At 57.8% G+C, this 15,496-nt stretch overlaps 1 protein-coding gene across 4 annotated transcripts in view; it reads right to left on the bottom strand.

Moving 5' to 3' along the window:
- Positions 1 to 3,047: 3,047 nt before the first annotated feature.
- RIPOR1 (RHO family interacting cell polarization regulator 1) overlaps positions 3,048 to 15,496 on the bottom strand; it is a 31,508-nt gene continuing 19,059 nt past the window's right edge. For 3 of the 4 annotated variants that reach the window (XM_058033974.1, XM_058033970.1, XM_058033973.1), the window contains 21 exons: positions 14,401 to 14,527; positions 12,582 to 12,731; positions 12,187 to 12,265; positions 11,855 to 11,878; positions 11,344 to 11,397; positions 11,110 to 11,262; positions 10,958 to 11,021; positions 10,832 to 10,875; positions 10,501 to 10,626; positions 10,066 to 10,214; positions 9,756 to 9,885; positions 7,848 to 8,660; positions 7,415 to 7,554; positions 6,931 to 7,105; positions 6,658 to 6,793; positions 6,327 to 6,488; positions 6,031 to 6,189; positions 5,490 to 5,686; positions 5,296 to 5,379; positions 5,009 to 5,099; positions 3,048 to 4,007 (listed from right to left, as the gene is read on the bottom strand). In XM_058033974.1, coding sequence (XP_057889957.1) covers positions 3,910 to 4,007; positions 5,009 to 5,099; positions 5,296 to 5,379; positions 5,490 to 5,686; positions 6,031 to 6,189; positions 6,327 to 6,488; positions 6,658 to 6,793; positions 6,931 to 7,105; positions 7,415 to 7,554; positions 7,848 to 8,660; positions 9,756 to 9,885; positions 10,066 to 10,214; positions 10,501 to 10,626; positions 10,832 to 10,875; positions 10,958 to 11,021; positions 11,110 to 11,262; positions 11,344 to 11,397; positions 11,855 to 11,878; positions 12,187 to 12,265; positions 12,582 to 12,731; positions 14,401 to 14,501 — 3,129 coding nt within the window. In that variant the 5' untranslated portion in view covers positions 14,502 to 14,527 and the 3' untranslated portion in view covers positions 3,048 to 3,909. Of the gene's footprint in view, positions 4,008 to 4,725; positions 4,790 to 5,008; positions 5,100 to 5,295; positions 5,380 to 5,489; positions 5,687 to 6,030; positions 6,190 to 6,326; positions 6,489 to 6,657; positions 6,794 to 6,930; positions 7,106 to 7,414; positions 7,555 to 7,847; positions 8,661 to 9,755; positions 9,886 to 10,065; positions 10,215 to 10,500; positions 10,627 to 10,831; positions 10,876 to 10,957; positions 11,022 to 11,109; positions 11,263 to 11,343; positions 11,398 to 11,854; positions 11,879 to 12,186; positions 12,266 to 12,581; positions 12,732 to 14,400; positions 14,528 to 15,496 lie in introns of all 4 variants that reach the window. The other variant, XM_058033972.1, reaches the window with a different exon arrangement.

Consider the following 15,496-nt stretch of genomic DNA (forward strand, 5'->3'; position numbering starts at 1 on the left):
GCTGTGGAAATGGCAGTCCTGCAATTCCAGGTGACCTGGTGGTGTCCATAAGGTAGAGGTCTTTGGCAGTGCCAGCACAAACCCATTCACAGCAAGGGGCTGGGCAATAGATTCTTGAGTTAATCTGTTTGAGGTTTTTTTCCCACATGTTCTTACAGCCACATAAATAATGGGATTATTCCTTGCAATTCCAGGAGCAGAGTCATTTTGTCCTGGCCTGCAGCTCCCTGCCTACCCTGACAGAAGTCTGCTTTCCTGCTCTGATTTCTTCAGTCAAGGTGTAGCTTCTCTTGGAAAGTGGAATTGTGCTGCAGGGAGGGGACAAGGTTTTGGCAGGGCAAGGAGAACACCCAGGTAGGTGAATGAATTAAATTAATGGCTTTGGCCACTGGAGCACCGGGCTGTTTTTTTTTCAGCAGTTATTGTAAGGAGAAAAGAAACCAAACCAAACCAAATGTGTGAGAGGGCTGGGACACCTTCTACTTCTCAGGCTCTTGTCTGCAGTTGCATGTGCCAGCTGGGACCTACATCCCTCATCTCTTGCTGCTCAAGCTGAGAGTGTGATGCAGTGCTTTGGGAAAAGCACTGTGCTTCCCTTCTGGAGCTCATCCAGCCCCCAAAGCAGGTGGAAGAGGCTAAGGGATGAGTGATGCAGCAATGTCCCTGGTTAGCCCTCCCTGCAATCTCATCTGCAGATAAAACTGCATCCAGAAGTGGTCATGCTGAGGGGGTGTCCCAGATGGGACCACATGCACCACAACATGCTACATTCTGCCTGAGCCAGCCCCAAAAAGCTCTGCTACAGTGAGGAAGGAGGAAGTGAAGGCTGCAGCCTCTTGGTATGTACTTATAAACCCTGGGAAGCACTGATGGATGGGCCTTGCTTGGCCTGGCAGCTGTAAATCCCCTGCTCTGCTGGTGATGGCAGTGCCCCTGCTCTGGCATGGGTGACTGGCAGGGCTGGGGGGATGTCCCTGTCTCTGCTGCTTTTGGGGGCATCTTTGCTGCTCTGAACTACTCCCCTCCCAGGACCATATGGGCCACTAAGATGATTAAGGGATTGGAGCAGCTGTCCTGAGAGCTGGAAAAATGAATGCTTGAGAAGGGTGTTCTTGTCCATGCCTGGTTGGGGGATAAAGAATCACTCAGCAGTAATGTTGGAAGGAGAACCACTATGGGTCATCTGGTCCAACCTCCCTGCTCAAGGGGTCATCCTAGAGGGCATTGGACAGAATTGTGTCCAGATGGTTTTTTAATATCTCCAGTGAGGGAGACTCCACACCCTCTCTGGGCAACCTGTTCCTTTGTGTGGTCACCCACACAGTGAAGTTTTTCTTCCTCATTTTCATGTGGAACTTCCCATGCATTAGTTTCTGCCCATTGCCTCTTGTCCTGTTGCTGGGCATCACTAAGCAGAGCCTGATCCATCCTCTGGCACCCCCCTGCAGATACTGACAGACACTGATGAGGTCCCCTCTCAGTCGTAACTTCCCGAGGCTGAACAGCTCCAGCTCCCTCAGTCTTTCATTGTAAGAGAGATGTTCCAATTCCTTAATCATCTTTGTATCCCTCTGTTGGATCTGCTCCAAGAACTCCATGTTTCTCTTGTATGGAGGAGCCCAGAACTGGACACAGCATTCGAGATATGGCCTCAGATATGGAGGGGCAGGATCTTGTCCTGCTGCCAATGCTCTTTCTAGTGCATCCCAGGATACCAGTGGCCTTCTTGGTTCCCAGGGCACACTGCTGGCTAAGGGACAGCTTCTTGTCCACTGAGACTCCATGGTCCTTCTCTGCAGAGCTGCTTCCCAGCAGGTTGGCCCCCATCAGGTACTGGTGCATGGAGTTATTCTTGCCCAGGTGGAACATCATGGCGGGTGTTCAGGGATTTAAACCAGCAGAAGGTGATGTGCAGAGTTGAGAAGAGGAAGGCAAATGATACAAGCTTAAAAAAATTGCAAGTGAAAGCACAGAGACACATCACACACAGAGGGGGAGCAGTTCTGGGGGCCCCCAGCCCCACAATGACACCATGCAGGATATAGGGGCAAAAGCCCCAGCAGCCCTGCTTCATGGTGCAGGCAGAAATATCCAGGATCCCTCCTCTCTGCCCAGCCCATTCGGGAGGTGGCACAGGACCCAGCAATCTGCCATGCACTTTGTAGCCTGATGCCACCTCTTCCTTGGTGGGGCAGCCACATGCTGCCAAGGCCACTGAACTCAGGAAATTTAATAAAAGCAGTGAGAACCAATCATGTTGGGAGTGTCAGGGAGGTGGCCCCACCATGCTGTCACAGCCACCAAGAGGGCAGAGTTCCTGGGAGAGCCAGAGGAAGCAGTGCTTCCTTCCCAGCAAGTTTCTGAAAATCCAGTTGCTTGTTGGTGCTGAGGAGCTGCACAGGAGGGGCACAAAAACCTCCAGGCTCAGGGAATGTGGTGAGGGACAAGCAGCAAGGGGGGATACAGAGAGCAGCCTCCCTCCCAGCCCGGTGGTGTGTCCCTCACACAGCGAGGTGGGGACAGCGGATATCCTGGGACAAGGCACAGCCAGTTAGGCAGAGCAGCTCACAGGGTGGTTTAGCATTCCCTGTCACACCCATCCGCTGTGGGAACATTTGGGAACATGGCCTGGCCACCACAGCTGCTGTAATCTGCTTCCAGTGCCAGACATGGGTCCTTACTGGTGCAAACTGGAAGTCAGGGCCTAGATAACCAACAGCAGCTGGAGATGGGGAACATGTGGATTTACACACACACACACACACACACACACACACACACAAACACAGGTAGGGCAGTTTCCATTTCCAGGGCAGCCTTGGTTTTGGTGGTCCCCATCCTGTATGGCCACCTCCTGTAACCTTGGGTGATGCATCCCATGCTGAGCAGCCAAATTTTGGCAACATTTGGCTGAGTTGCAGGGCCAGAAATCACAATTATTTTCCATGACATCCCCTGTCACCCTCCAGGCAGCTATGCTGACACCCAACTTGCCTTGCCCCAGGGCGCTGGGACCAAAAAAAAACACCCTTACAGCGACACCGACACTGTTTAAAGGTTTTTATTTCTGCTTTAAAATCAAAATTAGTCATTCTCTGTAATTACATTATATATAGATTTATAGAGACAATATAGAAAAGAATTTTTTGCTTTTGTTTTTCTGCAAAAATCTGTAAATAAAAAATAAAATAAAACAAAACAAACAAAAAAAAAAAGGTGGCAGCTTCTGTCCATCCGTCTGTCCATCCCTCTATCGCTCCTCCTGCCCCTGCCCTCCACAGCACTTTCCAACAGGCCAGGAAAGGCTCTGGGCTGAGGCCACATCTCACTACACTCCCTACAGCCACAAGCCAGGGAGGGACAGGAGCACGTGGAGCTGGAAAGAAGAAACGCCAGCAGAATATATTAATATCTTATATTTCATTTTATTTAAGTCCTGGGGACTGCAGGTGGCAGAGGGCAGCAGTCCCCATGGCCCTGGCAGCTCCTGGAAAGAAACAGCAAGGTTTCCAAAGTGCAGGTCCTTCCGGGACAGGGCGCGTGCCCTCGAGCGAGAGGAAGGCAAGAGGAGGCAGAGCAATCTGGTACCTCCAACCACCCCAGTCCTGGCAGCTGGAGCGGACGAGGGGGGTAGGAAGGGTGGACTCCCTGGGTACTTTAAATAGCGATCAGAGGGTGGGATGTGCAGCGAGCCCCCTGCCCGGTGGTGTGGAGGTGACACCCGTGGTGGCCGGGGACAGGGAAGCGGTGCTCCGTAAGGCAGTGTGCGGCCATGGCGAGCTGCCAGCAGGCGGGGTAATACTGTGGTGTGCTGCCGGGAGCGGAGCTGCCGGGTCCCCAGTCCGTGCAAGCCCGGGTGGCCCAGCAGTGCCTTTGCCCTCAGGGGTGGCAGGCGGGTGTGCGTGGGTCTCAGAAAGCTGTACTGGCCATGCTGGCTGGTGCAAAGATCCGCGGGAGGCTATCGAGGGTCTCCTCCAGTCGCCGGTGAGCTGATTTACCGTCTTCCCCTGCAAGTACATGCCACGGTCAGTGATACAAACTGCAGAAGTTCTGTCCCCTGCCAATCCCTGGCCACCTACCCTGGCCTTTCCAGGGAAACATGCCTAATACCTGGTAGAGCTGAGCCTGCGTGCTATGGCCACAGCATGGAAACCTCTCTTGTTCTCTATAGCACACCCCTGGGCAGGTCCCAGCTGGGATCTGGATCAAAAAGTCCCCAGAGCTCCTGATTCAGAAGTTGCAAATCCCGTTCTCAGTTGCCCACGCAGGACAGGGTTAACCTGTGTTTCAGCTGCAGGACTGTTGGCATGTGGAGAGCCTCACTTGGGGCCAAGGTACCAGTGCTCAGGGCTGTGCCAGCTCCGGTGGCTCCAACAGCTGTGCACATCTGCATGCACTGGCATGGGGGTCACAAGGGCTCCCCAAGAACCCCCAGGCACACATAGGGATGCACACATCCATGCTACAGGCTCACTCTGAGCTCTGCCTGCAAATCTGCCCGCAGCGGCCATCCCCAGCAAGAGATGGTGACATGGACAATCTGCTGGGACATAGGACACAAGGCATCTACATGTGTCGGGGTGCCAGTGGGATGTGCACTATCAACAACCAAGACACACAGACTCCAAAACGTGACACAGCTGACAGGCTCTAAGACAGAGACATTCGTGAGCAAAGCAGCCGGAGCAGGGACAAGGGATACGAGGACAGCTCACGTGTCCCAACCTGTGCAGCAGCTGCCACGATCTGGAGGCCTAGAAACACACTCAGATGGTTCTCTCAGGGCCATCTAGCAAATAATAAATAACAACCAGGCTTAGTGCTGTGGCTACAGGATGCCTGGCCCTCACTGCCAGCTTGTTCTTTCCTGGCAGAGCTTGGGGCATAATGAACCAGAGCGCGTGGGGTAGCCATGGAGCCCCATCTCCCGTGGGCACTGCTGGCACCAGGAGATGCCACTTGGGATGCTGTGGGTGGGGAGCAAGCAGAGAAGCAGCAAAACACTCACCACACAGCATCAGGCTCTGCTTGGCTGCCTCCCGCACAGGCTCTTTGTCGGTTTGGCACAGGTAAACCAACTGCTCGATGCTCTCCTTGGCCTGCAGGAGAAGGGACAAGGAAATGAGTTTTGGCTGTCAAGGCTGGAGCAGGAACAGGGCCAGCTGGGGAAGGTAGCAGATGGTGCTGCAGCCCCATGGTGCAGAAAAGCCCCTCATCCTCTTTCTTTCCCTTCTCACTGTGTTTCCTCTTCCCCTGCAACATGCAGCCCTGCTGCCTCCTACCCACATCCCTCACCTTCAAGCAGCCCAGCGCCGCACACCCTGCCACACGTGTCTGCACCTCCTCATCCTCCAGCTGCTCCAGGAAACACACGAGGGCCTGGGGGAGATGGGGGAGTCAGTGCCACCACCTGTAGCAGAGCAGGGGCAGCACCCACCCCGGGGGCTGTGGCACCAGCCCACGTCATGCTTGGCTGGCCCAGCACGTACCCGTTGGCGGAAGCGGGGGTTTTCTGCCAGGCTGCGGAGCTGGGCTGACACGGCGCTCACCACCTTGCTGTTGCCCTCCACGAGGAGCAGGCTCAGCGCCTTCAGTCCCTCCTTCTTCAGGCGGCCCTCGGGCATGCGCTTCAGGGCACGCAGCACCACGTCCTGGTCGTCTGAGTTGAGGTTCTGTGCCAGCAGCGCTGCAGGAAGCCATCCAGGGTGTGGGGACTCACACAGCACTGCCCCCACACCCCTGCCACCCATCCCCGGGCACCTCGGATCCATGCTGGGCAGAGTGGGCCCCACACAAGGTGCCAATGCATGGAATTGCTCCCAAGACACTGGGGGACCTACAGCAAGGATATCAAAAGGCAGTATGGGACTGGGCTGCACTCTAAATCAGACTGACTTGCCCACCCCAAGGATGGCTGAGCCTCTTGGTGATGCCCCAGAATGGTCATGGCACTGCTGCAGGGTGATCAATCACTATACTGATACTCTGGAACCCCATCCCAGGACTTAAGGAGGGTGAGAGGACACCCACCTTCCTCTGCCAGCTCCATCATGTAGGTGTCAAGCACCAGGGCACCGAGTGACTCAAAGTGGCTCCAGTACTGGAAGATGGTGACCTGCTCACTCTGGGCACTGCCGGGCCGCCGGGGCAGCCGCCGGTTCAGCATGTCCTCCACCAATTTCACACACACTGTGGGAAAGAATCAGGATCACAATGTGCAGCAGCCATGGTCACTCCTCTGTGCAGCTCCTGGCACCCATATCCTCCCACTCACGGTCACCGAGCGAGGCTGGCAACTCCCCAAACATCCCTGGGCACGCACTCACCAATATCAGCCAAACCGGGGTGCTGCTCACTGATGGGAGCTGCATACTGGGCACTGAGCACCTGCAGGAACCGCTCCACAGGGCAGGTGTAGATGTTGGGCACTTCCACACAGAGGTCCCAAAGGGGCAGCACGCCCTCCTTCCGTGTTGAGAACTGCACCACTGTGGGGACAGGCACTGTCAGACCTCCCTGAGGCCATGGCACCAGGCAGGTGACTCCTGCCCTCTGTCTGGCATGGTTCATTGCTGCCCAGCCATGCCCACGAGAGGACACAGGCTTCACACAGCCTCCAGGATGGCACAGAGGGTCCCCTCAGCTGTGTTTGTTTACCATCAGCAGCCGAGGTGGCTGCTCCTGCGCGCTCCTCCATCAGCTGGCACACGATCTCCAGCACCTGGGACTCCCGCAGCAGCCTGTCCAGGGCATACATCTCCTGGCACCGCAGGGGACCGAAGGTGCCCAGCTTCTGCAAGGCACAGCCAAACCAAGGACTTCAGGGACAGAGCTCACTGCCCACATCACAGCCTCCAGGCTGCAGCAAGACCTCCTTCAAGGAGGTACATACAGCCCACCCCAGGGTGTCCCCTGCTCCCTGGTCCTCACCAGCAGCAGGCGGTTGCAGTTGTTGAGGTGAAGCACCAGTGCCTTATCCAGGAACTCATTGCCAGTGCTCATGGGGTCCGTGCTGGCCTCAGAACCACTGCACATTCCGGCGTCATCTGCCCCCATCTCGCCAGCGCTGGGGGCTCTGGTGCTGCGCAGGGGTCTGCCAGCCCTCCTGCAAGCCAGGGAGAGATCAAGGCAGTGGATCAGCACAGGACACCTGGACCTGGCCCTTCCCCACCCACAGGGCAGTGGACAAGTGCCAGGGGCACAAGGACTGCCTCCAGCCCACTCCTCATGGAGAGCTGCAGGGTGACATTATACCACCAGAAGGACCAGGTACTGCTGGTTCTTGACCTAGACCTTCCCTAAGCTGTGATGAACAGATATAAATATGCTTGGGCACCCTTGAACATCCCCCATTCCAACTGCCCCAGGTGCCATCTCCTGCCCTGTGCCCCATGCTATGAGCCCCACTGTGCACCTCTCATCTTGGAGAGGCTCCTCCTCAGAGCCTTCTGAGTCCTCCATGTCAGAGGTGTTGAGGAAGCTGAAGCTCTCCAGTGCATGCTCCACTGTCAGGCTGATGCTGGAGGCCCGGCTGAGGAAGACGCCTTGCTTCTGCTGTGGAGGAAGGCATGGTGGAGATGGATCCTGGCTCACCAGCCAAGACAGCCCTGCCACCTGCATTACCAGGTTATGCCATCACAGATGGCCCCATCCCCATCACCCAGGGGCACTGCCAGCAGGGTTGGCCCCATCCCTATCACCCCTGGGCACTGCCAGCAGGGATGGTATTGTCTCCATTGCCTCTGAGCACTGCCACCATGGCTGGCCCTGTCCCCATCATCCCCAGGCACTGCCAGCCAGGATGACCCTGTCACCCTCACCCCAAGACACCCCTGAGAGCCCCTCACCAGCAGCATCTCCTCCAGACGTTTGAGCTCCCGTTCGAGGGGCTGCAGCTCCGGGAACTGTCCCCGATAGTCATCCAGAGCTGAGCCCAGGAGGCCAATTGCCTCCTCCAGACCTGAATCCACCATCTTCCCCCGTGGCACCTCAGGGGTGCTGGTGGGCAGTGGTGGGGTTGGGATGGGCCTCTCTTCTGCAGAGGCTTGTGCCAGTGCTGTGGGGGCCCCGGTGCCATAGTCACTCTGTGCTGGCGCCTGGCTCTGCGCTGGCTCTGCACTGCCAGTCTCCTCCTCGCAGGGGGTGGCCCATGCCACGGAGGCACGAGGCTTGGCCTCAGTGGCCCTGTCCTGCCTTGCCACGGCAGCTGCCACCACAGCACCAGGCAGAGCGTGTGCATCTTGCTTGCCCATCCCTGTGTCCTCCGTGCTGGGCGCAGGCTCCCAAGGGCTCTCCACAGTCTTGACCTCCATTGTGGCATCCACACTGGCCTCGCTGATGTGGCTCAGAGTCCGGGAGTAGGGCACATGCCCGTTGGCCACTGTGTCCTTCTTACGGCTGCTCGGCTCCTCCGGCTGGCTCCCGGCAGAGGGGACACTGCTGCCACTGGCCCCAAGCACGGCGTCAGCCTCCTCTGGTTGCTGGGAGAAGGAGATCTCGATGGCAGGGGCGGAGGCCTGCACCTCAGGCTGCACGATGGGCTTGTGTGTGGCATGGCGGGCACTGCTGGACAGCTGGGGGCTGGAGGAGTCATCTGAGGACTCCGAGGAGATGGACCAGGCTGTGCCATTCTCCAGCTCCTCTTGGCGCCGCAGCATATTCTAGAGGGGGGAGAATGGTGTCAGCTGAGACCCTGCTCCTGCTGCCCCATGTCCTCTAGCTGTCCGCATGTCAAGCAGGGGCAGGATCGATCTGAGCTGGAGGGCACTGAGGCTGCCATGGCTCTGCTGACACAGCAGGATGGCCAGCAAACACCTGGCAGCTTCCAGCTCTGGATCCCACCCAGTGCCAGCAGGCAATCCAGCTCCCCAGGAACAGCTCTGTATGTCCTGGAGCCTTGGGGTGCTGGGATTCCCTCAGCACAATGGGATGCAACACATGGAGCCAAGGACACCAACCACCATAGCTGCAAGGACAATAACAGCTCCAGCACCAGCTGGGGACAGCACTGGCCACCACCAATTTTGTGGCTCACCATCACTGAACCGATACCAAGCCAACTCCACGTTAGGCACACCAGTACCATGACAGCATCACACCAGCACCACAGCAGTACTGTTACACCATTACCATTTCACCAGCACCATCACCAGTACCACACCAATGCCACCAGCACGGGGACACGGAGAAGCTGTCTACTCACTAGAGCCCAACTCTTGCACGGGGGTGAACCCAGGCTCCCCTAGCTTGGGGACCAGCTCTGCAGGACCAGCCAGACCCAGCCTGGCAGAATCAGGCCTTCAGGTATCAGCGAGGGACAGTGAGTAGGAGACAAGGACCGGCTACAGCTACAGCGGGATGGCCACAGCGCTGGGCTAAGCTACCGGCCTGCTCCAGCCCCGCACTTACGCGGCCCTGCTGCGGCCATCTCCCGAGCTCGGCCGAGGAGACATCGCCGCAGGAGCAGCTCTGAGACAGCTTCTCGAAGAGTGTCTCCCGAAAGATGTCCAGCAAGGACCAACCACGCTTGTCAGCTGCCCGCTCCGGGCTCTTGGGCAGAGAGAAGAGGAGCTGTGAACGTGGGAGGGAGGAGCAGGTGCCGGTACTGGGGAGTCCTGGTGGGATGGCTGGAGAGGAAGGAGCTGCCTACCCATCCCTGAGCTGTGCCACCCTCTCAGACGTTGCCTAGGCACATCCCTGTGTGGACCCCTCCACTGGCCATGTCTCCTGAGCAGCCCTGCCTGGTGCACACTTACATAGAATGCCTGTTCCCGCAGGGATGGCGTGTCAGGCGGACTCTGGTTGTAGGTGGAGAACCTCTTGTTCACTGTGGAAGCCTTGTTGACAGAGCTGGCTGCTGAGGGCTGGTCGTCCTTGTCGAAGGGGCTGGGGAGGACAGGAGGACAGCAGGGAGGTGAGGGGTATGTCTCAAGACACCAGGAACCCCTCCAGACTGGCTCTGGTTTTCTATAATTACAGCCCGGTTTTGGGATGGGAGACAGACTGGGGTGGGTCGTATCCCCTGCACTGTCATCTGCCACCAGCAGTGCCTGCTGAGGTACTCACTTCCAGGTCACCTCCAGGCTGAGTTTGAGCGTGCCCAGGTCGTTGATATCCACAGCCACTACCTGGGGCAGAGCTGCAAAGAGGTCCTTGGTCTCACAGGACACATTGCCCACCACAACGTGGTTTGCCAGGCTCTTTAGCTCCGTCACCTGGAGAAGGAGGAGAGGAAGGAGCAAATGAAACCATGGGCCAGTGAGGGTGATGTTTAGGTGAGGTGCTGGAAGTAAGCCCTGGGAACTGGTGGAATCATCATCCGTGAAAATGTTCAAAAAACATGTGGATGTGGCATTTGGGGACACAGTTTAAATGATGGGGTTGGCAGTTCTAGGTTAACAGTTGGACTTGATGATCACAGAGGTCTTTTCTGACCTAAATGACTCTATGATGCAAGGAAATAGCTGGCCCACTCCATCCCTGTCCATTTATGCACTATACCTTGATGGAGAGAAACTCAGTGACGAGGGGCAAGAAAACCATTTCCTCGCTGTCCCACACCTGCTTGCTGTTCACCTCGATGCGCCCCCGCAGCTTCCACCGCTGCCGTCCATACTTCATGAAGATCTGGGGATGCAGAGGTATGGGTATGGGGGAGAAATGACCCCAGGGTGCTCTCTGTATGTCCCTAGGCATGGCCATGGACTCATGCCATCCACCACCACCACCCTGCAACACGCCCTCCACGCCAGCACCCACCTACACCCCTCAGACACCCCAAGGACAAGAGGGCAGAGGAAGAGCAGAACCCAACCCATATGGTCCCACCAACCTCATACTGGTCACCAGCACAAAGCCGGGCAAAGCCTGCCAATCCTGCAAGAGAAGGCAGAGGGGCGTCAGCAGGCAGCAGGCAGGCAGGCAGGCAGCAGGACAGGGATGGAGCAGGACAGGGTACCTTTCATCCGGATGTGGAACTCGCCCAGCTGGCTCTCCAGCTCATTCTCCAACAGACACATGTTCTGGGAACAGACAGACGGATGGACAGGACCTATGAGCAGCCAGCCATGGACTCAGCACCCTGCCAGCCCAGCCAGCCAGCTGCCTCACCTCTGTGTACTCCTTGTAGCCCTTGCTGGCCTCGGCCAGGCTCTCGCGTGCCTCCCGGCTGCCCGGCGAGCCGGTGCTGTAAGCCTTGACCATGTTGTGGGCTCCATCACGGAGCCGCCGCTGGATGCAGTAGGCCTCATACAGCTCATCTATCTGCAAGGACAGGCCAGAGCTGCAGTGACAGGCACAGGGCTGGGGACAGCACGGCCACCCCAGCACTGCCCCAGCTCTCACCTTGCTGGCATGAAACTCCAGGCGACGCAGGAAGCGCTCGATTGACTTCACTTGCTGGAAAAGCAGAGGAGATGGTGTGAGCAGCAGTGCAGCCCCTCCACGGAGGAGCCACAGGTCACAATGTGGCCTCTGCAGTCCCTGCACTGAAGCTGGGGTCCTGCCTGGGAGCTGCAGGGTGGCAGCCAGTGGGAAGCACCCATGTGCTGCAGCCTTCTCCAGACCCATGCACCAGAAGGTCCTCCAGGAGCCAAGCCAGGCTCCAGGCTGCTTTTTTTCCCAGCCTGTGAGCTAACCCATGCCCTGCACTCACTAACAACAGCTTCTGTTTGCCTGAAAGGGGTTACAAGATCATCTCTGCTTCATCCCCTGCCCACCTGGGCCACCCTGCCTGCAGAGCCCCAGACCCTGTCCTTCCCAGGGGACAAGGCAGCAGGGCAGTGCTAGTAGAGTGGGGCTGGCAGTAGCACATCCCAGGCACAAGGAAGGGGAATTCGACACTGATCCTACTTACCTTATCCAGATCGTAGAGAAAGCCCTGGAGGAAAGATGACAGGGATAAGATGTAGCACAAAGCCAGCTCTGCCCACCCAAAGAAGACCCAGCACATGGTACCCACCACCCATAGCATGGCAGTGGGACATGCAGCACCCAGCCAGGGCTGGAGAGTGCATGACAGAGGGATGGGAGCCCCAACACCAGAGCCTGGGCTGGCCCCTACAACCCCACAGAAATGGGCTCTGCCCCATGCACAGATGGACCACGAGTTGTCCCAGCTGTGCCCACAAGCCCAGCTGTTTACCCAAAGCACCATTCCCCATAAGGCTCTCCCTAAGTGGTACCCACCAGGCGTGAATTCCTCTTGGACTCACGGATCTGCGTGCTGAGCTTCTCCAGTTCCAGCTGGTGCACCTCCAGGTAGGCTCTGGGGGCAATCACACCATGGGGGTCAGGTTGGGATGCTGTGTCCAGGGCTCCTGCTCCCCACAGCCCACACCAGCCCAGCACACATGGCAGCACATCCCCACTCCCTGTTCCAGCACACAGGTGTGGGAGGGAACCCATATATGCCTCTACATGGGATGCGGAACCCCACACAATCTGGGACACCAAGGCAACATGCCCAAGAGACCTGGCATGTCCCTGCCTGGTGGGAGCAGAGAGCTGCCAACCCCAAGCCATGTCACAAGCTGTCCCCATGCCCCTCAGGAGCTCTCAGCCTCCACCCACCCAGCACTTACGTCAGGCCCTTCTTGAGAGCTTCATACACCTCGTCCAGGCGGTTGGGCTGAGGCACCTTGGGTGGTGGGGATTTGTGGGACATTGAGAACATCCTACTGACCCTGGAGCCAGTCTTGCGGGAGACAGTGGGGGTGAAAGGTGAGAGATTCCTGGGGAGAGAGGCTGGGATCAGCACACAGCACCAGGGTCCTTCTGGGTGCTCCAGCCAGCCAGGCACCTAGAAAAGGGCAATCTCTGCCACAGAGGCCAGATCCACTGGGCCAGGTCAACCAGGGCCCTGGTGCCAGCTGGAGGGAGACAAGGCAAAGGCAGGCACCACCTGGAATCAAATTCCTGGAGGGTCTGTGAGGACATCTCCAGCCCTGGCTGCCCTCTAAAGGGGGCATGCTTGGCTCCAGCCCAGAATCCAGATTGCCAGGGGCATAGAGGGTGAAATATGCCATCCTGTGCTTCCAGGGTTAAGCAAGGATCCCAATCCATCATGGGAGCATCCTGGGGACCAGCAGCCCTGTCACCTCATCACCCAGCACAGCCACATGGGGCAGGGACACGCTCACTGATGCTGTGCCTCTCCAGATGTCACCAAACCTGCTGGATGGAGCTGCCTCCCCCAGCCGACCCGCGGACGCCGACCCAGCGCTGGGAGTGAACACCACCCTTCCTGCCTTGTGCAATGGAGTCACTCCCCAGCCCAGCAACGCCTCACTCACACCGGCCATTCCCTTCCTCCTTCCCAAGCATCGTCGAGACACCATGGGCTCCTCATTTCCCAGCCTGTACCTCCCATCCTGTGCTGCTCTTCACAGAAGTGACCAAAAGACTTCCCCGAATCATGGGTGGGGAAATTACTGTCTTGGCCTCTTCCCAAGAGATGGGTAAGCACCTAATTTCCACCATTCCTTCTCCTTCCCATCCTCCAAGGTCCCTGGAGGCATCTCCCACAAGCATCTCCCTGGCAACCACTGGGTTGCAGGCATCTAAAAGTCCTCACTCTTCTCTGTCTCTAGGGGCCCCCTCTGGTACCCACAAATCACCAGCGATGTGCTGGTGACCTGGAAAGTGTCACTTGGCCCAGAGGCTGCACAGGACTTGGGGACAGAGTTGAGTAGGGCAGGAGGTCAAAGCACAGGGAGGCTCTGCCTGCTACCCAAGAACTACCTGAAACACGGTAGCCAGGAGTGAGGGATGGTGTAGAGAGGGTTGGTGGGGAAGTGCAGCATGTTGGGATGCTCAGCAGAGAGGAGGAGGAAGGGTATGAAGGGACCATAACATAACCAGTGGATGGAGAGGATGGAACAGGCAACAGCTGCTCCTCACACTGCAGCTGGCAGGCAGCTGGTAAAACCTTTCAAACAATAGGTTTGAGGTGACCCTGAGGAAACCCTGATTCACACCAGCTCTCAACCCCGAAACTGGCTGCCGCAGGATGTCAAGGCCATCCAGACACTTCAAAGCCACCCCAGCTCTACCGCACCCATTAAACATCATGAGGTGGTCACAGGGAAGGTCTTAGGAGCTGGTTGAAGAATGAGGTGAGCTACACCTGCCTTCTCTCTTATGCTCTCGTGGCAGCAGCCACAGGGCTGCAGGGTCCTCATCCCAGCTGGGGCATGGCACAGCAGAAGGTTGGGATGTCTCACATGGCCTCAGTGTTCCCTGCACCCCACTGTGCAAGAGCCCCTGGCTACCAAAAAGATCCCTGAGGGAGACTCTGGGCCAGCTGGATGGAAAAGAGCCTCAGGATGCACAGCAGGTCCCCACAGAGCCCCAGCCTGTCCCCAGTGCCCGTGGCAGGCAGCATGAGCAGCCATCTCGTACCTGAAGGGCCGGTCGGCCGATGAGTTCACTCCGGCGAAGGACTGGCTCCTATTGATCTTGGTGACGAGGACTCGGCGCTGCGGGCGCACAGACAGTGACATCGTTGAGTGTGACCTGGAGGGCCGCCCTGGGGACAATGACACATCAGGGTCACCAGCAGCACGGTGAGGACACACATGCAGGCAGGACTGCCATCAGCAGTGAGAACAGCACCCACAGACCATGGGATGGGAGACTTCCCCCTCTCTCAGTCCAAGAACGCTCCTGGTGGCACTGGGACACAGACCCCATGCTGTCCCCAGAGATACTGCCCTTGGTGAAGTGGGGCTCTGGGTGCTGGGAGCTCTCAGTGGGCACACCCAGACATGTCCCAGGTTGGCCCTGTGGGAGTTACAGAAAGGGGCTGATGCCCGGTGCCTACCATGGCCCTTCCCAGATACATCCATGGCAAACTCTACACGGTGCCCAAGCCCAGACACCTCCTCCTGAACCCCACCTTCTCCCATGTCCTTTGTTACCCGTGCCATCCTGCTGCAGGGGCAGGAAAGGCACAGGGCTGGACTCGGCTGCCCAGCCCTTTGCTGACTCCTCACTTGCTTCCGCTCACTCCAGCAACCAGGAGGGAAACCCAAGGACAACAAAGCACTTGGGAAAGTTCCCAGCTTTGCCAGGAGCTCTGCGTGGGGGAAGAAAAGGCCAAGCCATTCCCTGCCAGACCCTGGAAAGTCTGTGCAGGCCACACATGTCCAGCCCCAAGGCTGCTGCACCCTGTCCTCTGCTCGTGGCAGTGACAGCGCCAGGAACCTTGAAACCATGAGCTGCCTGTCCCCACCACAGCCAATGCAGTTGATGCCAGTCAGGGATAGAGCAGTTTTCTGGGTCTGCACCTGGCTGCCAGTCTGCATCACAGGAACCATCCCTGTAGCCCTGGCCAGGGCTGGGCCTTGGGGAGGGCAGCCCAAAGGACAAGGCAAGAGCTGGGGAGAACAGGGCTCCTGGCCCTGCCGCCCCCAGAAGTGCCAGCTGTGCACAGGAAGGAGCCCAGCCCACAGGGCAGCCACTGAAGGGCAGGATGCAGGATGCTCCACTTCATTCT

This window comes from Melospiza georgiana, chromosome 14 (genome assembly GCF_028018845.1).
Source record: "Melospiza georgiana isolate bMelGeo1 chromosome 14, bMelGeo1.pri, whole genome shotgun sequence".
Taxonomy (NCBI): domain Eukaryota; kingdom Metazoa; phylum Chordata; class Aves; order Passeriformes; family Passerellidae; genus Melospiza; species Melospiza georgiana.